Raw genomic sequence first — 25,455 nt, forward strand, 5'->3', positions numbered from 1 at the left:
GGAAATAAACAAGAAGGAAAAAAATGGCACCCCACAAATCAAAACAGAAGGAATGTGCTATCATGCTAGTGTGTGACAGATATTTTTTGTCATCTCTGTAGCGTTTGACAACGCTTCATTTCACTCGAGCAGAAAGGGGGCTCTGTGAAGGGTGTTTCCAGCCCTTTCTGTAATTACAATCCACCAAAAATAAGTCATTCCAACACAAGTTTATAAATCATGATTTTCCTTTAATTCCAGTCTTGTTTTCAATAGAGAGTTTTTGGAATGTTAATCACTTTTAAGTGCCTTGCATAAATTAAAGCATAAATAAATAAATGTGTGTTTATCTATGTTTTGTTATTGTTAACACTTTTTTGTGCTTATATCTAATAAACAAACATGGGAAAAATAAATAAATGCATAAATTAATACATTTATGAATGAATGAATGAATGAATGTGTTTATCTATAATTTGTTATTGTTAATGCTTTTTGTGTTGAGAAAAAAAAAATCTGGGAAAAATCAATAAATGTATAAATAAATAATAATATAATGTATATAATGTTTTCAAAATTAATAATAATAATAATAAGTGCATTCTTATTATTATTATACCTATATTGCAAATTTACAGTTTCTTTAAACAATAACATTTCATATAACAACAAGACTTAGCAAGAGCTCATGAATACACAAGATACATGAATTTTTCAAAACATTAACCTCATCAATGAAAAGAGGTATAAACAATGTATGACCCAACAACTATAGGTTTCAGGAGGATTCTAATGTTTTACGAAATGATTCGCCTCAAAGAATTTGCAACTATACAATTACATAGTGTACAAAATGTTCACAAACATATACTCACCCATAATGTCCACAGTTGTGGATGCTTGCATGTTGCCAAGTTGGAAGGTGACCACTTTACAAGTATAGGTCCCAATGTCTGCAAACCCCACGCCCTGCAGGACAATGGATACATCATGCACTGAGGGCTTGATGAAGTGCACCCGCTTGCTGTACTCATCAGATATGGAGGTCCCGTACTGGGGGTTGAAGACAGCCAAAGTGGCGGTGCCGGAGGGCAGCCGGCGTTCCCAGGAACTCTGGGTCAGACTGAGGTTTGTGCTGACCTCCACCCTGCAGGTCAAAGTAACGTTTTTCCCCAGCACTGCAGTCACCTGCTCAGGAACCACAACTCTGTTGGCCCCCACACCTGGAGAGATACAGATCATCAGAAATAATGATACAGGAAATAGATTAACAGTTGCCAAGTTTCCATTCAACACGCTATAAAATAAAGGTTCCAATAGGGGGGGTTTGAAGCAATACAACAGAAGAAACATTTTGGGTTCCCCAAAGAACCTTTCAGTGAACAGTTCTTAAAAGAACCATATTTCTTAGTGTGAAGAACATTTTAATAATTTAAAGTACCTTTTTCCACTGTAAAGAACCTTTTGTGGAATGGAAAGTTTCTATGACTGTAAAGGTTCTCGTGGAATCATAGATGCCAATAAAGAACCTTTGTTTTTAAGAGTGTAATGTGAATAATATTTTACTGAAGAAACTTTTTCCATCATAAATAACATTTTGTGTAATGAAAAGGTTCCATGAATGTCAATAAAGAACCTTTATTGTTAAGAGTGAATTATTTGTTGTTGTTTTTTTTTTGGTTTAGCACATGAAATTGTTTATGATATAGCTGAGGGAAATGCTACGTATCTATAAATTGTTGCCAGTTTCGACAAAATCTGTGAATGTCGATACTTCAAATGTTGCGAAAAATCAATTTTAAAACATTCTTGACTCACCAAATTCAAGACTAATTGTTGCTCAAATAATGCAGAACATTTTAGAAGGAACATCTCACAGAAACCTTTTTTTGCATTATACTGTGAATCAGTTAAAAATGTTATATGCTCTTAATCAGTTCCATCTGTCTAATCTTGCTGCCATCACTTCCATCAGGAGAACCCTTGAAAGGTCATAACCGAAGTACAGTAGTGGGAGATCTCGTACGGCAGATAATGAGGGCTCGTGTTTTCCCCAGCCTTAATTACGCCCCATGCGGGAGGCCTTCCTTCTCAACTGCAGCGGGCTGAGAGCGCTGTGCCATACAGCCCGTGCTTCACATCCATAATGAGCACCATACAGACCCCCGCATCACGCCGCGGGATGCTCCGACTGTCCTCTGCATTAACCGTCTGAGCACCTTGCCTAACAAAAGCCACTGGAACAAGATGAAAAACACCAACATTCAATTTGGGAGTTTTTTACTGTTTAATAGGTCTCTTTAATCTGCGCCTGTGCCCTTTGCATGTTTATTTGAACATACTGGAGTTATTTGCTGATTCATGTAAACATGATATTCTGGCGAGGTGGCAGTTACTGTTACAATGGAAGAGATTGACTAAAAAAAGGTGTTGGGAAAAGAAGGAGATCAGAGTCCATAAGGGGTCCTATCAAAGACACCATGATATCAAAGTCAATAATTTTGTTAGCTTAAAGCTATCATGCTAGTGTACTTCTAAATATTGGCAAAAGTCATATTTCTTTTTTGTCCAATTAAATACCTCTACATGCTTCTACAAAAAAAAAAAAAAAAAACTTATATGTACACTATCGTTTAAATGTTGTGTGGTTGGTAAGAATTCTTATTATTTTTGCTCACCAAGGCTGAAATTATTTGATCAAAAATGCTGTAAAAACAGTCATATTGTGAAATATTATTACTATGTAAACAACTGTTTTCTATTTTAATATATTGTAATATGTCATTTATTCTGTTGATGGCAAAGCTGCATTTTCAGCATCATTAATCTAGTCTTCAGTCTTCAAAAATGTATATATATATATATATATATCATAAAAGCCTGATTTACATATATTCTTCATTTATTCAGTTTTTGTGAGACTGTGGTTGAACTTTTGGTGCTGTAATACTGATATACTTCTTGTTTGTTTCATGTAAACAGTGCTTTACAGATAGTTTTGTTGCTTTCATTCCAAGTACTTTCCTAGTACCCTTGCATGGATACAAGGCAAAACTCGCTAGGCTTGTGGAAAAAATGGAAAATACTACAAAAGATGGTATTTTGAAGATTTATTTATTTTTGTCCATACACTGAAAGCCAGTGGGGTCAACACTGGATCTTTTGTGTTCAACAAAGTAAGTCATACATGTTTAGAATGACAAAAGGGTGAGTAAATGATGACAGAATTTTCATTTTTTGGTAAACTATTCCCTTAACAGTCAATCTTGGTTAGTAAACAACAACACACTGCAGCTTAACCTCATGCAAGAAATCATGGTGTTCTAAAAAGCAAAACAAAGGAACACATTTCTGTGAAGATCACTGGAAAACACTGGAAAATTATAGGCTACAGAATGGGAGCTGTGCAAAACATATTCTGAGAGAAACACCGAGCAGTGAAAAAAAAAAAAACATCTGCTCAGTCATTAAAGCCCACAAATTGCTGCATTTTAGATAGAAAAATTGTTAATCGAGACACTAAGCTTTCCTCTCTTTAAAAAGAAGTTAGAGCATTTAATGCTGTTTTTACAAATGACTGTGCTAAGAAGTATTCCTACCATCAAAACAGTCACAAGGTAAAACCCATACTATTTAAAATGCATAGGCTGGGTATGTGAGATATCATAAAAAGTGGGTCTATGGAGGCACTAAATAGTGGCTGATATTTTGAAACCTTGGCAGCTGCATACTAGTGGTAAACCTCTGCTATTATATCATGCCTGTATGGGTGCAGAATCTCCCTCTGCCTGCTGGCTGACTGCTTGAATATCAAATTTGCTGAGACCAGAGGATCACCCATTTCAATTCACACTGAGATCATTAAAGAGTCATATACGTCAATCGGCAAACTGAGTGTAGGTTGCACCAGTTTACCTGTAAGGCTCAATTTTGACTGTTTTGTTAAACAGATAGATCACACAAAATGAAAATTCTTCCATCATTTACTCACCCTCATTTCATTCCTAATCTGTTTGAATTCTATAACATATAGCAACATATACATATTTAAAAAATAACTAGTTATTCAAAAAGGAGTGTATAAATGGGATCAAGAGCATTTCTTTACATTCGTTCTAACAGGACATACCTTGTGTATAAAATAAAAACTCTGAATGCAATAATGGAGCATAATGCAAAGGTCTCAAAACATGTTTATAAATTAGCAATGTGACAGTCTTAGAAATGCAATGCTCATGACGCAAGACACTGAAAAAAAAACAGCGAGGCGAGACAGATATTCCACACATAAACAAACTTGTACTGCACAAAACTATCACAGTTAGTAACTTTCTTGAAATGTACTTTCTTGAAAACAGTGGATTTAAAGCACCATCACTAAAAATATAAATAATAATGATAATAAAACTAAATAAACTAGTCAACATTAAAGGTAGGGTATGTATTTTTTCAAAAACGCTTTAGAAAACGGAGTTGGGCCGAGTACCAAAACAAACTTGTAGCCAATCAGCAGTAAGGGGCGTGTCTACTCATGATGGGGAGGAGAGAGCGCTCAGTGCACAGGACGGACATTAGCCGAGCCGAGCGACGACAGAAAGATAGAGATGGCGGATAAAAAACAAAAGAGGAAAACATCTGCGGAACAAAAGAAGGCTTACGATAAGGCAAGAATTAGGACCCGTGTAAATTTCGGATCAGCTTTCCAGCGCTGGAGAGAACTCAAGGAGCGGGACGGCCTGGGTTCGGACGCCGAGGTTGCTTTGTTTCTTCTCGATTGGTGAGCAACATTGGTTTAGCTTTGTTTCACAGAACTAATATATGCTGGCTTTTGCTTGAATATGTTCGTGTGTCATGTTTGCTTGTTTGTTCATCTGCAATCGTATTGTCGTTCCCTTCAGCTATGATAAAGACATTCGTTTCCACAACCCCACCTTTAAGGTAGTGATTCTAGGGGCCCACAGCAAATTGTCTGGGGTGCAGGATGTCTAATCTAATTTAAATGGCTAATTAAATTCTGAAATATCTATTCTCTTTAAAATGTTATTACAATATAAAATAATGGTTTCTATTTGAATATACTTTAAAATACAATTTATTTCTGTGATGCAAAGCTGAATTTCCATCAGCCATTACTCCAGTCTTCAGTGTCACATGATCCTTCAGAAATCATTCTAATATGCTGATTTATTATCAGTGTTGGAAACTGTTGTGCTGCTTAATATTTTTTTGGACCCTGTGATACTTTTTTTCAGGATTCTTTGATGAATAAAAAGTAATAAATGCTGTTCTTTTGAACTTTTTATTCATCAAAGAATCCTGAAAAAGTATCGCAGTTTCCAAAAAAAATATTTGGCAGCACAACTGTTGCCAACATTGATAATTCTTTCTATTAATAAATCAGCATATTAGAATGATTTCTGAAGGATCATCTGACACTTTATACTGGAGTAATGGCTGATGGAAATTCAGCTTTGCATCACAAAAAAAAAATCTATACTGCACTTACAACCAGAACAAATAAAGACACCCAGTGACAAATGTTAATGAAGGGGAAATATATAGAATAAAAATCATTGTCCTATTCCATGCTACAAGATTTCTATCTATTTAAATGTCAAACCCTTTTTTACATTATAAAAAATTTATGTGAAGTGACTTTCAACCAAAACTGAGGCTGTTCAGTAAGGAACCCTCTGTTTTACCTAGAGTTATAATGACTAGTTATAATGAAAGGAGCTTAAAATTGTGCTTAACTCTCAACAAAACTTAAAACCAGGCAAACTTCAGATGTGGTCTGAAGTTTGATGTTGGGCTGCCACATCAAAACCCAGGTGAGCACAAGGGTATTTAGAGTTCTTAGGATGCAAGGCAACATAAGACAACTTTTGGTCCCCCTTTTACTTCAGCGACAGCAGTAATGAGTAAATCTGATGATCAAAATGTCAAGTACTAACTGAATAGAGTTGTATTATTTTATCATTGGAAAACCAGGGTCAATTGGCATTTTAATTGGCAAAGGTTTGCACTGTTATTTATGCTTTATGTTTATGGTTGCCCTGTGTATATTTGTTGTGTTTAGGGCAGAACAACACACAGTCTGTGCTGTCTCCACTTCACTGCAGTCTGAGCTGTGGGAGCAGCTGTCACCTGTCTACCAGCCAACCCACCACTGACCTCGCAACCCTGCCCTGTCACGTACACACATACACTCTACAAACACATTCAACGGTGCTCATCAGGGAGGATAACGAACACACACTGACAAAAATATCGGCCTGCAGTCGGCTGTGAAAACAACTCCAAAAACCTATACGCACCACCGTGATGAAATTTGTGGTATGCTACACAGTTCGGACATCCACAAATCGCACATGTTCCATCTTGGCCTGTCTGGAATCTCACAAAAAGAGTCTATCTGAATTTTGCCACAAACCACCCTGATTAAACCCGAATTAAAGGAATATGCCAGGTTAGGCTCTATCGACAGTAGAAAAGGGAATTGTAAATGTAACTCTTCTGAAGCTTCTGGTCCCTTAATGATTCCATTAATTATTATTTTAGTACACTCTAAAAAATGCTGGGTTGTTTCAACCCAACTTTGGGTCAAATATGGACTAACCCAACATTTGGGTTAAAAATGTAATGTAAAAATTTAACCCAATGGTTGGGTTAGTCCATATTTGACCCAAAGTTGGGTTGAAACAACCCAACATTTTTAAAGTGTACTTTTAAGGAATACAGACCAAACTAAATGCAATTGTATTACCAAATTATGAGATTATAACATTTAAAATAATTATTTCAAAAGGTGTTTACACAGACTTAAGAATTAATGAAACATAATAATTGGCCCTAACTACACATTTAAAATAATTCTAAAACAAATATATTTTATTTTATTTTATTTCAAGTAATTAATTTTTTTATGATTTTAGTTTTAATTACCAGTAACCCTGTTTATAAGTTCTCAAAAAAAACAAAAAAAACAATCTTAAATCAACATTTAATTTCAGACAATAATTCTGAAAATCGTATCAGAAAAAATTTATAATAATAAAATGCAAAAAAGATTACAAATTTCTGTGTTAATAAGTTTACGCACAGTGTGTTATGAAAAAATGAATATAGTAATACAGTTTGACACAACTCAAATGTAACTATTTTACAAGATGGAAATTTCTTCAGAATTCCAAGGATGTCATTTGTGCATAAAGATTAATTTTTTTTAAAAATCATGAAGGTCCACCCCTAAATCTAACCATCAGTGGGGAGTAAGATTGTACTAAAACTTACAAAAGAGATTGAACAAATTAATGTTTCACAAATTCACCAAAACGTACAACAGTTTCAAATTTCCATGAGAGTCTGTTCATTTAATACTGCTGTGCTGTGTATTCGCATTATAGACTGCTATTACAAGACCATTGCTATTTTTTATTTGTTCTTCCAAACTGAGGGATGCATTAAAAAAAAATTTCCAGGCCACAGACGCTGTTGATAGCACTTAAGCTGTATGTAATCCTGAATATTCCTTTAACATACAAAGTTCTTTCATAAAGTCTTATATGCAGCAGTATGGCTATAGATGTCCTGCTCTTTCAGTAGAGATGAACAGATGGCCTCCGCCTCAGATACCTGAATCAAGGCCAGATTTGAGTTCACTGCATTTGTTGTAAACATGTAAAATGACAGGAATAATGAAACAGACTAAGAACAAAGTATGTGATCTGTCATTTAAGTAATAGAAAGGCAATGTAACCAATTAATAGATACAATTACCATCGTTCCCTCGCAAGCATGTAAACTTTGCTTGAGGATATCATAATCTAAAGGGTTCTATCATTACCTCAATCCAGGCCTGGCTTAACAATACATAAAACTTCAAAAAGCATGTAGGCCTGGCGAAAGTCATCTGAGGGCCAGCCCAGCTCTGCCAATAAGATTTTAAAGATTCAATAGGAAATGAGAGGTATAGTGTGACTGCATTAAATGAAAAAAATTGGCAAAGGTAACAAGGAACAAATCGAAAGGTCGCTACACGGAACGGCGAAGATGAGTGAGAACAAGAAGGAAATGAGGGGAAACAAATCAGAAATGAATTAATGAAAGAGATATGCTTAGTCTTTGAAGCTTTCCCTGTGTTTGTTTCTCTCTCTCCTGACATCACTAACTGCTACAAGCTGTTCATGGGGTCCAACAGTATATTCGAGCTCTCCACTATGCATTCCACTCCTCGTCTCAACGCCAAATGCCCCAGCGTGAACTGAGATCCGAACCTGACCTCACCCTCTTGTGAAACATCTTAACTTCATTTCGGTGTGGGGAGACTTGTCCCAGAGCCCCTGGACTTTTTGTCAGGTCACTGGGAGGGGAAAACCGGCTGATGCATCCCCTACTTTCAGATTTCAAAAAAAGGCAGGAAACATATGAGGCCAGACTCTTCTCTTGCACGCAACAGCTCACTCAGATTAGAGTTGTTTTTTAAGACCACGGTGATGTGGCAGGACAAAACCAATGAGGACATTTTAAATGAAGGCTTTGTTAATGTCATAATGGCAGTGGAGAAGTGATGAACGTCAACAGAAGTGCACTATAAAAGATATAAGAAACTTTACGAGAAATCAGACTGAGGTAGGGTTAGATGACAACAAATCTTGTTTAAACTCAAATAGTAGTTCACCCATAATTCTGTCATTATTTACTTATCATCATTTCATTCTAAACCTGTATGACTTTCATGACTTTCCTTCTGTGGAAAATAAGAACACTTGAAGAATGTTCACACTTGTCTTTTCCACACAATAAAGTGAATGGGGATCAGGAAAAGCAAGACTTTTAGTGAATAACTGCTTAATTTTTAGTCTCTTCCTCAAAAAAAAAAAAACCTAAGATGACTTCAAATAAAACTACGGACTACTTTTATGATGCTTTTGCATTTTCATTGCATTGAAAAGTGAACCGTGAATATTCTGCTGAACATCTTTTTTGTTGCACAAAAGAAAACATACAGATCAGTGCTGTTATTGTTAAAGGGTTAGTTCACCCAAAAATGAAAATTCTGTCATTAATAATTACTCACCCTCATGTCGTTCTAAACCCGAGAATACTTTTTGTGCGCAAAGAAAACAAAAATAACGACTTTATTCAACAATTCGTCTCCTCGATATCTTAATTTGTGTTCCGAAGATTGAACGGTTTTACGGGTTTAGAACGACATGAAGGTGAGTAATTAATGACAGAATTTTCATTTTTGGGTTAACTATCCCTTTAAAGGAATAGTTAACCCAAAAAAGAAAATTCTGTCATTAATTACTCACCCTCATGTCGTTTCAAACTCGTAAGACCTTAGTTCATCATTAAGATATTTCTGATGAAATCCGAGAGCTGTCTGTCCCTGCATAGACAGCAATGGAACTACCACGTTCAAGGCCCAGAAACGTAGTAAAGGGCATCCTTAAAATAGCCCATGTGACATCAGTGGTTCAACTGTAATTTTATGAAGCCATTAGAATACTTTTTGTGTGCAAAGAAAACAAAAATAACGACTTTATTCAACAATTCACTTACACAACACACTCTTCCGAGTCAGTCTCTGCCACCATTCACGAGAGTACCATGACGCATGTTTGTGGTGCTGCTGATGTAGAACACGCATGCGCTGCACCCTATTTACAAGCAGAGGAATGTACAAGCATGTGGCATCTCTGGTCGCTATGTGGCGGGGTGCTCGTTGGAGCGGCCTCATCGGTGGATTCGTCTGATTGTCCCCAGCTTCCTGGATGCGCCCGCGCGTCCCATCTCTCCCCGGATCCGCGGTGGAGGAGTTAATCACGGCGTACTTCGTCTACTGAATCGAGGCCATCATTTGTCTTGCTAGCCCCCGCCGCTCAGGATGGCTGGGATTAATTAATGTTCGCTCTCTGGCCAATAAAACTTTCACTTTGCATGACTTTTTTACTTCAAAGGATTTGGATTTCCTATTTATGACTGAGACTTGGGTTAAAGAGGGAGACTCCCTTTTCTGAACTTCCTCTGGATTGCACCTTTTATAATTGCCCCAGGATAACCGGACGTGGAGGAGGACTTGCAGCTGTCTTCAAACGCAAGTTTGTAACACGCACCATTCCGGCTGATGTCTATTCAAGCTCAAATAGATCTGGTACGTCCAGTTCTTTGTGTTACTATCTATCGCATATGAATAACTCCTTTCTAGTTGAATTTTCTGATTTACTAGGAGGACTGATTCCAAGGTTTGATTACATTTTAGTGTTGGGTGATTTTAATATTCATCTATGTTGCCCCGCTAAACCCTTGGTAACTGGATTTAAAAATCTTATTGATTCATTTGATTTTGTGCAGTGGGTGCAAGGGCCTACTCATGCTTATGGTCACATGTGGGATTTAGCATAGTTCTTTCACATGGATTTCAAATTTCGGACATTGAAATCAGTGACACTTGTTTTTCAGACCATAGATCGGTACTCTTTTCCTCTCATTTTCCTGATCCAGCAGTTACTACATCTTCAGTGATTCGTTTGAATCGTTATTTCTCCACTCAGTCATGTGAGAGATTTGCTGCCTTTTATGCCATGACTGACCCATTATTGCCTGAAATGTCTCCTCCAATGCAGGATGTGAACAGACTTTTTAATTGTTTTAATCAGAAATGTCTGTCTACTCTGAATCTTATTGCTCCGCTAAAATCCAAACGTATTGCTACTAAACCGCAGCCATGGCTTAACGATTCAACTCGATAGCTCAGAAAGGCTTGCAGAAGAGCAGAGCGTAAATGGTGCAAGGATAAGTTACAGGTCTCATATGAAATGTGGAGAGATTCTTTAAATGTCTATCAGAGAGCTGTTAAGGCCGCTAAGTCCAAATATCTATCTGAGTTTATTGGTGACAATTTACACAGACCTAAGATCCTCTTCTCTGTCATTAATTCTGTGCTCAGTCCTTCTGTCAAAATTTCTCCTGATGCTTCTGTTTCGCTGTGTGGACAATTTTATAAATTTTTTAATGAGAAAACTGTTCATTTAAGATCTAAGCTGTCCTTGGGGAATTCTGTTCAACTTGAGAGATCAAGCAGTCCGATGCTATGGAGTGATTTCCAGCTTGTTTCATTTGAATTCTGTAAAGGCATTGTTGAAGAGATCAACTTCATCTTCTCAAGATATCGTTCCATCTAGATTTTTAAAACAAATATTCAATACTGTTGGGCATGATCTTTTAATTATCCTAAATACTAGTCTAAATACTGGGATTGTTCCTGACTGCCTAAAAACAGCTACAGTAACTCCATTATTAAAGAGGCCCAATCTCGATTCTACAAATTGTAATAACTTTAGGCCTATATCGAACTTGCCATTTCTTTCTAAGATTCTTGAAAAAATTGTGTTTACCCATGTCGAATAATATTTTTGAAAAATTCCAATCGGGTTTTAAGTCTCAACACAGCACTGAAACTGCACTTTTAAAAGTTGCAAATTACATTTTACTTGAAACTGATAAAGTGAATGCTGTAGCTTTGGTGCTTTTAGATTTAAGTTCTGCATTTGACATGGTCAACCACAATACTCTGATTTCCAGGTTGGAGAGCTGTGTTGGGTTACAGGGCACGGTGTTAAAATGGTTTCAATCTTTTCCAACAAACAGAAGATTTAGTGTTTCTATTAGCCAATATAGTTCGTCCTCACGCCCACTTGCTTGTGGAGTGCCACAGGGATCAATTCTTGCCCCAGTTTTATTCTCTTTATATATGCTACCGATGGGTGCTATTTTTGAGAAACATGGAGTGTCTTTTCACCTGTATGCTGATGATATTCAGCTATACTTTCCTCTGCAGCATAAAAACAAAGAATCCTTGGGACCATTGCTGACTTGTCTAAACGAATTACAAATATAGTTAAAGCAGATTCTTCTGGTGTTAAATGAAATCATTTTGTTTGGTTTAAAGTCACATGAGGACTGTGCCCCTCACTTTGGCCATCTCTCCTCTTACATTACACCTTGTGCCAAAAATATTGGTGTTCTTTTTGATTGTAGCCTGAGTTTTGAAAAGCAGATTAGTGCAGTGGTTAAATCAAGTTTTTTCCACTTACGACATTTATCGAAAATCAAATTTCTACTCACTGTAAAACAGTTTGAACAGATTATTCACTTGTTTATTTTATCTCGTCTAGACTACTGTAATTCCCTATATTATGGTATAAGTCAGTCCTCTTTAATGCGCCTACAGTTGGTTCAGAATGCTGCTGCAAGGATGTTGACAGACAGACAGAGGTTCGATCACATCACTCCCATCCTTATTTTGTTAAACTGGCTACCAATCAAATCTAGAATTGTTTTTAAAATTTTAACGTTTGTTTTTAAATCTCTACATAACCAAGCACCATCATATCTTTCAGAAGCAATCTCCATTCACAAACCAAATAGGTCCCTAAGATCTAGTAATCTTGGTCTCTTCTGTTCCTAGAACGGGGTTCCACTGCAGAGGTGATCGAGCCTTCGCTGTTGCTGGTCCTAGTCTATGGAACAAATTACCAATTTCTGTTAGAACAGTGTTCTCTTTACCAATTTTTAAGTCCCTGCTTTAAAAAAAAAACATCTATTGTCAATAGCTTTTATATTTTATTTTATTTTAGTTATAATAATTGTGTTTGAGTTATCTTGTGCTCTCTTATATTGTGATTTCAAATTTCTCTGATTCTAGTTGTATTGTACAGCACTTTGGGTCAACCGTGAGTTGTGATGAAAGTGCTTTATAAATAAAGAAAAGAAAAGAAAAGAAAAGTAAAGAAAGAAAGAAAGAAAGAAAGAAAGAAAGAAAGTGTTGTGGTACTCTTGTGAATGGCAGCAGAGACTGACACGGAAGAGAAGAATTGTTGAATAAAGTCGTTATTTTTTATTTCTTTGCACACAAAAAGTATTCTTGTAGCTTCATAAAATTACAGTTGAACCACCGTTTCTGGGCCTTGAACGTGGTAGTTCCATTGCTGTCTATGCAGGGACAGAAAGCTCTCAGATTTCATCAAAAATATCTTAACTTGTGATCCGAAGATGAACGAAGGTCTTACAGGATTTGGAACGACATGAGGGTGAGTAATTAATGACAGAAATTTAATTTTTGGGTGAACTATCCCTTCCCTTTAACTATATTTTTTAATATATATATATTTTTTTTGTTAATTGAGCTGAATAAATTGCTGAAATAAAATGTGCAAATGTGGCTTTGACAACTAACTGAAATAAGTTTAGGTTGAAGTAATAAAATTAACAAAACTAAAAGTGAAATAAAAATAAATGAAAGACAAATAGAAATATTTTTAAAAACTAATATTTTAATAAATTTTGTAATAAAATTACAAAAGAACATAAATTGACTAAAACTTAAAAATTACAATTAAAATGGAAAATACATAAATAAAAGCTAATATAAATTATTAATAAATTCTATGGTAGAATATTAATAGTATAAAAATTACAGATTTGAAACAACATTACAGTGGAATTTGTTTTTTTTAAATTTTGGATGAACTATTCCTCTAAAACTCAGCAGTTTATTCCCTCTCATTATCCATGCAGAAAAAAAGGGTGATGTGAGAAAAACCAACAAATAAAAAATGAAGCTTGACCACTAATGTGCATAACAAAAAACAAAGAAATATTTGTGGTTAAACAACTGATTCTCTGACTTTTACCAAAGCTACTAAATACAGATTGACTAACAGACAGACACCATTGTTTCAGTTTGCCGTCAGTCTTCATTGGATGGGAGTTTGAGTGAGAGGACAGTGTGACTTCAATTGAACTGCCTCACCTTTGGTCAAAATGCCAATGGTGTACTAATGAATGTCAGAGGCTAAAGAGACATGACATGCAACAGCTGTACTCAACATACCAACAGTAATTAGCTGTGCTGTATTGTGGCCATGTGCTATGGTTATTCAGTTTAGTGAGAGGAACCATACTGCTAGAGGATCTTACTAACCCGACTACTCATATACTGCCAGAAGAGGAAGGGAATATAAAGTTATCATAGTTCATGACCCCTAATAGGACCTGATTGCTGGACCTACAGACACTACTGTGCAGAACAGAGACAGTACGCTCAAGGCTTGTACAAATGTTGAATGCATTAAGGATGATTATATTAGGCTCCAAAAGGAAATCATAAATATTTAAATATATTTGTGGTTGGATGCCCCAAAGAAAACTCTCTGTCCTAAGAATCAATCTATGTTGGAGTAAAACCACAGACTGAGAAAAAAGTGCATTGCTGAAACTGACTTTGCTCAGAAACAAAATGTTGACACTCTGTGAAACAAGAATAACTTTAGTCCACTGAACCAGTAGCGCTTATGTTACAAGTTAGTCTTCAAGTATTAAAGGCAGGGTATGTGATTTTTCAAAAACACTTTAGAAAACTCAAGCGCACATGAACACATCCAAAATGGTGGAGAACTTACGGTTTGGGAATTTGATAATTAAAGACCCCCGGTGGTGAAAATCATGTTGTTTACTTATCTGGTGTTTTTAAAATGTTTGAAGACAAACCATATGCAAATTCATCAGTCAACCCCATTGCCGAGCATTTTTTCCTTAAAACTGCAGCGCACCAAAGACAGTCTCACAAATTTAAATTGGAACCGCCCATTTCCTGCCATCACAAACATGTAACCAATCCTGTCAACTTCAGGGGTGGGGCTTTTCATATCATTATCATATCACGGGAACATGGTTTGTGTAACATTAACAACACATTATTAGCTGTTTGATAATGCAGTCAAGTCAAAGGCTTATGGTATCAATTACTGTTGTGTCCGACACTGTAGAGCGCGATACATAAAATGCATTATCATTCTGATCTTGTCCGAGTGAAAGTGGAGTAGTTAGTCTGAGCTGGTGTGATTAAGTGGAGGCAGGGACTAATTTGCATATCCACATATTCTAAACGAGGTAAGGGTGTAGAGTTATATTCAATCAATTTTAAGGTATGAAGAATTTAGAGACTGCATGGGGAATTAAAATTATAATAGTGGAAACTAACTAGTATTGATAATTTAATCTATACATGCATTTTTTGTACCACAGATAAAGAATAGCAATAAAGCTTAGCAGAAAATATCTAATTTAAACAGTTTATAAGACGGCAGCACTGACTGTATTACACAAAATCCTAGGCATTAGCTCTAAAACGCTTCTTATTTGTGTTGGAGAGTGAACAAGACAAAATATACATTCAATTTCTCAACACACCCATTTTATTCCAAACAAAATCACATTGTAATTATTATTTTGAACCCAAAAAGAAAAACTTCACAGAAAGACTTCCAGTTCTGATTGAACAAATCAATGTTTTAAGGCCACCTGACTTGTGTTTATTGATATTTGGTAACATATCTTAATCATACTCTTATTAGTCATAAAACACCTGAAAGCTAATATATTTACGTCCTTGGAAACAATGAAACAATTCTCTGAATGCCAAGAAAGCCTCCAACTTAATTCAAATAAAACACAAACATTCCCTCCTCCCTCAGTCAGACTAATTTCCTTCTTCCTCACTCTCTATTGCAAGTCTTTTTTTTAACCCATCACATCTGATTAAAGACTGGCACTTAAAGGAAAAAAGGAATCAATAATGTTAGCGTTAAAGATGTCACACATTGCCGCCCCTTCACACCAAAATCAAGACCCAAACAATGAGGCCTTTACTGAGACTCATTTGTCTGCAGTAAGCACAAGCAACGCTCCACCTGCCATTTTGATGTCTTGACATCTTTTGAAACAAAACAAAGAATGCTTTCCAGAAGATGCCATTAACATTATGAGAGGGGGTCAAAGGCAAACAATGCAAGGGTGAATTGCTTATTAGTGGTGGCAAATTCTTCCGTGCTTGTGTTATTCATCCCTGTGTGTGTGAATGAACAGTGGGTAATTTAGGAGCTGTCTTAGAAAAAGTGCCACCGCTTCGCTCCAACAGACTAAAAGAGTGCTTCTATGGTGTGTGCTGCTGACTACATTTAGTTTGAAAGTGACACTTTAAATTCTTGCACATGGAGTAACAAGGTGTATATGTATGTGTGTGTGGACAGTTGTCCCATTCAGTTTTCACGTGGCAACTGAAACGGTCTTAGTTCCCATATATATTAAAAACTAACTATTGAACAAAATGAATCGTTTGTCATATCTGATTTGCATATGGATACTGAACTGTAGTGCAGTCAAAACACATGGAACTACTTCATAGCCGTGCAGAAAACTAATCAAGACTTGTCACTAGAATAACTGTACTAGAATATAAGTAAAAAAGTACTAGAATAACTGTTCTTCTTTACTTAAAGGGTTAGTTCAGCCAAAAATGAAAATTAGGCTGCGTATTTTTGGGTGAACTAACCCTTTAAGTATTTTATTTGAGTATAAGGAAATTTTAGTACTTCAATTTAGGTCTTTAAAGTACAAAGTACATTTCATTTTGTCAATCATATTGTGCTAATAATCCAATTTTACTTGAAAAGTTTACATGTAAATATTATAAAATACTTATGTTACCATTTATGTGTTTGGGGTTGGTATTATTTTTTAATGAGAAGATTCTTAAGCTCACCAAGGCTGAATTTATTTGACCAAAAATACAGTAAAAACAGAAATATTGTGAAATATTATTATAATTTAAGATAACTCTTTTCTCTTTTAATATATTGTAAAATGTCATTTATTATTTATGATGGCCAAGCTGATTTTTCTTTCAGCAGCAATTGCTCAAGTCTTTAGAGTCACATGATCCTTCAGAAATTATTCTAATATGCTGCTCAAGAAATATTTATTATTATTGTTAAAGTTGAAAAAAAAATCATATTTTTTAAAACAGCGATTGTTTTGTTTTTCAGGATACTTTGCTGAATAGACACTTCAAAGGAACAGATTTTTTTTTTTTTTTATAAAAATTGCAACTATGTCTTTACTGATCATTTTAATCTATCCTTGCTTAATAAAAGTATTCATTTCTTTCAAAAATAAAAATCTTACAGATCTCAAACTTTTAAACGTAAGTAAGTGTTAGTAGTACATTTAAATGCCACTACTCTTTTGCGTTAAGTTTTCTTCTTTGAGTATTCTTTTAAATTTCCTCAAGTACCACATTGTTCTGAAAAACGATCCTAATCTGAAATCCAAGCTGGAAACTCATTTTAAATGCACTACATTAAGCATTATTCCTCTGAACGCCTGATTAAAATGTGAGTTTCAAAACAAGGTGACTAAAGTATGGAATGTGAGCTGTTAATGAGGTTTCTCAGAACAGCACGCTATCTGGGTATACAAGGGCTAGGTTTTTGACTTTCATCCCAAACTCACTGAGAACTGTTTTCCTTCCCTTCTGAGTCTTAGTGTTCATGCATACACTAACAGGAAGCGGCGCTCTGAAAAAACTTACGCCTATTCAAACAAAAGAAGTGTGAAAATCTGTTCGCATTCTTTGGATCAGCACACACAATGACTCAGTTTGCGCAACATTACCAGAAATGTCAAAACCCTCTATATGTCCTCCAAAAAGTCCACTAGAACAAGTCTGCTAGGATGTGCCAAAATCAAAGGATGAGATGTTGTTCCTCAAGGCTTTCAGCGGGTTGAAATGTTGCCAACAAAGACACAGGACACTCAAGATGTCACAAGGGGAAGGACAGACAAACAAGACTGAATTAAAAAGCAAAGTAGCACAGCAGTTTGGTCAACATGAAACACAATAGACTTAGTTTACTTTATCTGCACACTCCCCTTTTCTTCTTCACCCTGTCCACAAAATGGCAGACCAGAACACAAATAGGTATTGATAACCAAAACCACCCACTTTGAGCGCTTTGTCCTTAAGTTTGCTTGCATGTCAAATTCCATCGATTTAATACCTTGTCCACCTGTGTGACCATTAAAGTGAACAAGCAACATTAGCACAGGCGGGAAAGATTCTGATGCAATTTAGTGTCAGTTTAACTAAAAAAAAAATCAAGCACTTGGGACACACTTGGGATATAGATGATGAAAGCTATAGAGATGAAAAAAAAAAAACACCATGCTGATAATGTAAAAAAATATTTTTTTAAAGTTGTAAATTGAAAAAAGGTTTTCGGAGTATGTTTTACAAGAAAATAATATTTACATTTGTCTACTTTAAAATGTCACATTTAATTCAATGTGTTATTTGCCATTTCTATGTAGTTGTTTGAGAAATTTACTAGCAATTTCTGAGTGAAAATTGTTTCTACGCCTATCTTTGTCAGTCCAGCAATATTTTTTTTGAAGCTGTAAATAAAACAAAGTATGTTTTACCAAAAAAAACAAAAAAAACAATCAGTCTTTCTACTTCCAATTTTTTTTACACATTTAATTCAATGTGTTGCTTACTGTTCATTTGTAATTATTAGTGAAATATAGCAATTTATGAGTGAAATTTTTCCCTAGTTTATTCCTTGACCAATTTTTTTCTATCCTGGGAGAATCTGGTCAATTACATGATGCTCGTTTTCCAAATCTATACATTTAAAAAGAAAAAAACATTACATTAAAAATGTCATTTATTTGACTTCTTCAGTGATGAGTATGCTTGTATTTTTTTTAAATTATAAATCATTTAAAAATGTCTGGATGATACAACTGTCTTGATATCATAATTAAGAAAAAGCCTCATTAATCTATCCTGGGAGAATCTGGTCAATTACATGATGCTCGTTTTCTAAATCTATACATTTAAAAAGAAAAAAAACATTACATTAAAAATGTCATTTATGTGACTTCTTCAGTGAGGAGTATGCTTGTATTTTTTTTAAAATTATAAATCATTTAAAAATGTCTGGATGATACAACTGTCTTGATATCATAATTAAGAAAAAGACTCATTAAAAGAAATAAATTCTTGAGAAGAAACCTTATTAAATAGTTAAGCCTCTTTCTGTCCAATAAAAAGTCATGAGGCACAACCGACAATCATGTCATGCAACCAACAGACAGAAACATATACAGGAAAAAAAAAAAAAAATATATATATATATATCATAAAAGTAGAAAATTATATCATATTGACCCTCATGAATGTTTGTCAAGGTCAATAGGTTTAAAAATAAATGTAATTTAACTTTTTTTTTAATGAAAGTCAGAATGTTAGTTCAGGTTGTAAAGTGTCATGAGTGCGACTCCCCAAAAATGTAATGATATTTATGATTTATTAATTCATTATATTTGAAAAAATATGAAAATTATTAAAAACATTAATTTATATTTTAATATAAAAAAGTTACATGTGTTTTTAAAGTAGATTTTTTTTAAAGAATTCTCTTTATTGTTGACACTTATGTCATTGATGATTCACATTATCTCAAATGGTGGTAATACAGGACACATCATTTAGACAAGTCTCTGAAGATTCACCCACCGAAGCCTATTTCTGTCAAAAGTTAACCCAGTTCAAAAGGAAATCCTTCTAAGGCTGCTGAATAATCATTACAAGTTCTACAATGAAGCTTCCCCGTCATACAAAACTTTGAACAGACCACATGGACTCATGCTCTCATGGGGTAGCATGCGGTCATATTTACAATAGAAATAAAATGCACCAAAACCACCTTCATGTCTCTGCAGGACCATAAGGACCCCACACCCTCCATGTCCTGTGATTACCTCATACATCAACAGTTAAGGAGAACGCAGCCGAGGCCTCATCAACATCACATGGACTGTGTTCCTGCACGGTAGCCCTCGTTAAAAGCTTCCACTGCTAACTAACAATTACAAAGACAGCATAGAAGATCACTGCACATAAAATGCCCTCTTTGTTCCAATGCCCAGACAGATGGGGCTCTCAATACTGCAAGAACAGATGGATTTGATTCTGTAAGGAAACTAGAGCGATGGAAAGGAACAGATCTAAATATGGTCAATGCATGTGTTGTACTGGAATATGCACCGATCTGATGTTATTGTGTAAGCATTGCAACTGACAATAATGACTGTGACTATGCAAACACAAGAATGGGAAATTAAATGACATGCTATGAATTCAATCAAGACAACTGGGTCAATGACAAACCTAAGTGAACTTGACACAGAGTCACGAGGGTCTGCAGGGGTCGGAACTTGTTACCATTTTTGACTTAATGCCCCCCAAAATATCAAAATGATTTAAATGAGTTCAGAAAATAAAAATATGCTCATCATTGAAAAAGTAACTATGTAGGAGTTCCATTTTTTATGATTTTTTTTTATTTAATGTTTTTTTTTAAACACATGCCAAATTGTTATTGTACATAGTAAAATATATTTTTAAATTATATTATATATTATATTATTTTCAAGGTAAAAAGGCATTTTACAACCTGAAGTATCGGGTTATTACAGTTAACTAAAACTGAAACCTTAAAAACTTTAAACCTTTAAAACTTTTTGTTCAATAGTTGCCAAGGCAACATTTCTCAATTGTTATTTAGGTTAAGATGATTTACTAAAAAAGTTAAACTAAAACTGAAATACAAATAATTTAAAAACTGTATAAATGTATTTAAAAAAGTAATAAAAATTACAAAAACACAATTAAAACTTAAAACAATTTAATTTTAAATAAAAAAAATTAAATAAAAATTCAAAATATGAATACTAAAAGGGATGCTAAAATAACACTAAATAACATTCTTACCATGTCCAAAAAAGGATAATTATCTGATTTTTAAAAGACCTTGACACAGTCATGGCGGTCTCTATAATATAAATTAAATTAAAGATGCGAAACTACTCAATACGTTGTTTTTTTCCTCAAGAATTTTGTTCTTTTTATTTATTTATTTATTTTTTATATCAGGACAGTTATATCACTCTGACATTTTTTCCTTTTTTTCCTAGACAATACTTGTTCCCAGACAATATTGAATTGAATTCAAATTCAGAAAATAAAAACATGCTCATCATTGAAGAAGTCCCTGTATGTATGAATCGAATTTTTAATGGAAAATTTGTAGATCTGGAATTTTTTTCTGGTCAGGTTTTAGGTCACTGACCCAATTCTTGCTGGAATAAAACTATTAAAGTGAAACATCATACCTGCTACATTATCATATTCACCAACACCAGATTTTACTAGCATGGTGTTCTGATCAAGCTGGTTGACCAGTGGAAATACAGCATCCAAAACACAACATATGCCTGTGATCAGCCATCCTGCTCTTTTCAACAAAGTAAATACACTCATAACAAGGAAAAGCACTTTCCCTGGGCTGAAGGTTACTGCATTACATTGTTTAATGGAGAGCAGCCCAGAGTTACAGAGCCTCTGATTATCACATCTTCCAGGATGGAAGACATTCACAGCAAAATTCTTCTCTGCGGTCATTGCATGTGCTTCGTGCTGCCTCAGCTCACAAGAACGTCTAATAGTCATTTCCCGATGGACCGCCTTCAAAATAATCTTTTAATGTGATTGTTAGATTTCAGCCTGCAGTTATGTAGGCTAAGTGAGATTAAAATGAAGTACAAAGACAGGCTGGATGATGCAGCACACATAATAAGAGTCAGTCCATCTAAATTGGCCTGTGAAAGTAAGCATGCATTCTGGATCACTACTGACATACATTAGGGATGCACCGAATATTCGGCAACCGAAATTATAAGCGAAAAGGCCGAATAATATGTACCGAACAATGGCTAACACTATCATATAGAGGCACGCACTAATGCAGCAAACATGACGGCAGTGTGAATGTATTTAAAACTATCAGAGAAAGACGCAGAAATCATTACAAGCACGAAGCACCGACAGCGAGAGACTGTTTAGTGCTGCATCACGTCTCCGATGAGAAGAAGAGGTGGCTGATGCTGGTGGTTAGGCTACTGTATGATGATTGAAATCGCGAAATTACCTTTAAACGATTAGTAAATCAACTGCAGAATGTTATATTTTCTAATGCACGCACGAATTGCATGTATTCTGACAGCGCTGCACGAGCTCGCAGAGCCAGGGTTCACAGTCCAAATCGCGAGGAAAATCTGCGCTGAACTTGTTACTCGTCAGTTGCTCAGTAACATTTTTCTGAATTTTTTTTTAAAGGCATGTGACAATGCGATACGTGCGACAAACATCTTTCCAAATTCGTAATGAGAATCATTTATAAAGCTGCATGCGGTTGTTAACAAAAAGAAGCACTGAGATCTTCCTGCGGGTTTCTGCAGTATTTTCTGCTCAGCAACTTATTAATTTTAAGTTATATTGTGCTTTGTTGGTATAATGTCTGCTAGAATGAAAAAAAATAATGTTCAGTGTTAAGTAAATATTTTTAAATTGTTGTTTTGTAATTGATTTTTTATTTGAAAAAGCAGGACAAAACAGTAAAAAGCACATTTTGGCAATGTAATTAATGCAATGGTGAAAAAAACAATGGCAAAATAGGCCTACATGGGGGGAAAATGTGAAAAACCGTGTTCGGTATTCGGTGTTCAGCCTTCGGCCCAGTGTTTAATTTTGTTCGGCCAAGAATTTTCATTTCGGTGCATCCCTAACATACATTGGTTTTTTCTATGCTCTATACAAGGCAGCCAAACTTAAGTATCTTTTCAAGAGGGGAGCCAACAAAAAACAATTAGCCTAAATCACATCTGGCTGATCCATTCAGCATGCAGCAATGAAATAACACAGGCTAGCCCATATTTTTGTGACGTATTACTTGCATAATGGAGGAGCTGAGCCTGCATTGCTTTCACCTTGGTCTAATTTTTCTGATCAGGGTGACACTTGCTGACTGTATTTCCATAACATAAATCTTTCTCAATCTACAGCAGCGAAGCTATCACAAACGCCCTGTCCTTACGTGACCCTGGATTAGCCTGCATGTCATTTGCCGAATACTTTTATATATAAATACTTATATATACTTTTAACAAAATTGTTCAAATAAAAATAACACTTATTATACTTCCTATTTTAGAATTCTTATATTATAATTTAGTTTTACTCTAAATCTTGGCCGCATAATTAATTTACAAATTGTTTTCCTAAGTTGTAAATACATTATTGGAGTATTTCTTAAGTCTTTCTACTTAAAACCTGAAACTAAAAATGTTTTATTCAATGTGTCATTTGCCATTTCCTTATTTGTGAAATTTGCTAGCAATTTCTGAGTGAAAAGAGTTTATATATGTATATAATAAGTGCATTTAAATAAATCAGATTAATTAATTGGTCTGGTCTATCACTATTTGAAACAACAAAAACAGTTTCAGAGTCTCTTGAAATTGTCAACAATCCCAAAACCTCTTAAATATTCTGTCTAAATAGACTGAATTCAGAGACATAGTCTGCCATCTAATCTGGTAACTGTTAATTCAACATCCATTTATGTTTCTTATTACTTAAGTCAGCATTTCTCCTGTCTGACCTGCAAAGCCAACATTAGCAGCTAGTCTATCAAAGTGAACTACCATGACCCATGACCTAGCCCTGCCATTTTGCAAATGCTTTATTTATGCTTAGAGTTGCTTGCTGCATCCATTTTTCCACCCTTCCCATTGGGCAATATGATTATAGTCATTCTGTTTAACATACCACTTCCTCTTGCAGTGTTTACAGAGAATGGCCTGTCAACTAAATGTATACTTGAAATGACCCTATGCAATCAGTTGGCACACTACAGAAAAACAAACTGCTGATTTTACAAAGCCTCAAATCCCATTCTCTGTTCACATTACATACATCGGCTAAAACAATTCATTGACCCAGACCAAAATCCTATATTGCAGCAAGACATATAATTAATCCAATTTAATGATGGTAAATTGTATATATTATATATATATATATATATATATATATATATATATATATATATATACAGTAGAGAGTTTCTCCTATTTTAACCTAATATTTAAGGCAACAAAAGTGGAAGGTGCCACTGGCAGAGTGCCCAATAACAGGTCAATACTTCCAGACTCTGCGGCTTCAGTCCTTTTTCTCTCAGGCACTAAAGTGCGCCCTCAACCCCCTTGCTTAAACACACCCACCCTTTCACTTGTTCTACACCAGATACATTTACACAAACACTTTTTACAACCATTCCATTCTGGTTCATCAGTCTGAGTGAGACAGTGGAATCTGAATCTCACATAGAAGTTGTATCCCAAAAGAAATACTATACACTATGCAATATCCCAAGTAACAAATTCAGGTTATAAAAACATTGTGGGTATATTGTTTTGAAATGTTTCTAAAATGTCGAAAGGTCCGGTTTTCTTGTCTTGATTTTAACTTTGATTAAAGGTTACAAAAACGTTTCGTTCAACGTTTTACTAACTTTATTTTCCCCCAAAATATGACATTACTTGAATGTTTATTTTTAATATTCTAAGAACCTTAAAACGTCCAGATGAATGAAAATGTCTAAGAATGTTAAAATGTGTTTTCTTGTCATGTTAGAACGTTATTTAAAAGTTACAAAAATGTTCCTTAGAATGTGCATTAAGTTCAAATAATATCATAATGTGATGTTCAGAGAGCGTTGATTTCAGAGCGTTTTCTCTCAACGTTATGAGAACGTATATCAAATATTGATAAGGTTATAAGAATGTTCCATAAACATTTGGCCTACTTTAAGAATGTTTTCTCCTAACATTTATCAATTTTCAAAAAGGTCAGTGAAAGTTGTCAGAACGTTCTCTGTTATCTGGGATGTACCTTTCTGTCAAAAGCATGTATTTTAGCTTATTTTCAGTTAATTAAGTGCATCATTTGGGTATTTGATGTGCGCCTTTTCTTTTTGGAATTTTCAGAGTGAACACACTACTCACACCGTGTCTACACCGGATGCATCGCGTCAATTCACGCCGCACCACGCCGCAATAGATTGAGGCTGTCTACACTGGACGCGACAAAGCGACCACTGAAATCATTTGAACTTTTTGTCAGTACATCATAAATAGAATGAGGCAACATTTTACTGTCGGGATTTTTTCGTGTCACGTCATGCCACATCCAGTGTAGACAGCATCACTGATTATAATGGGTTCTATAGTATTTTCTCACGTCCAGTGTAGACACGGTGTCACACTATTTTAGAATAGTGCATGAGTATGCACACTGGGATGCACCTAGTAAGTTTTGGTTAATGTTTAGATATCAATAATCAGCTACCAGTGCCTTTAAACTTTATATTGACACCTATTGGCCTGGATGCATTAGGTTTGTTTGCTAACTGCTGCCACTTCATAAAGCCGTTTGTTTATTTAGTTTGGACATTTTTTTATATTAATATGACCCTGACACTTAATTTCTTTATGTATAAAGCATATGCCAAAAATTAGACAATAATAACTGAATGCATCTTTAAAGTAGCCTAATAAAAAGCTATACTATTACTATTAATTAAAATTCTAATAATTCTAATAATGTGTAATCTGGTCATCTTCCCCAAAAAAAACAAAAAAACATGCAATACAAAAATGTTAGAT

At 35.0% G+C, this 25,455-nt stretch overlaps 1 protein-coding gene across 1 annotated transcript in view; it reads right to left on the reverse strand.

Annotated features, from left to right (window-relative positions):
• The window catches only part of LOC107752386 (nectin-3-like protein), a 39,344-nt gene that overhangs the window by 13,402 nt on the left and 487 nt on the right, over positions 1–25,455 (reverse strand). Inside the window, exon 2 of the mRNA XM_016568346.1 lies at positions 855–1,202. Coding sequence (XP_016423832.1) covers positions 855–1,202 — 348 coding nt within the window. The remainder of the gene's footprint in view (positions 1–854; positions 1,203–25,455) is intronic.

This window comes from Sinocyclocheilus rhinocerous, unplaced genomic scaffold (assembly GCF_001515625.1).
Source record: "Sinocyclocheilus rhinocerous isolate Xijiao unplaced genomic scaffold, SAMN03320098_v1.1 scaffold1613, whole genome shotgun sequence".
Classification (NCBI taxonomy): Eukaryota; Metazoa; Chordata; class Actinopteri; order Cypriniformes; family Cyprinidae; genus Sinocyclocheilus; species Sinocyclocheilus rhinocerous.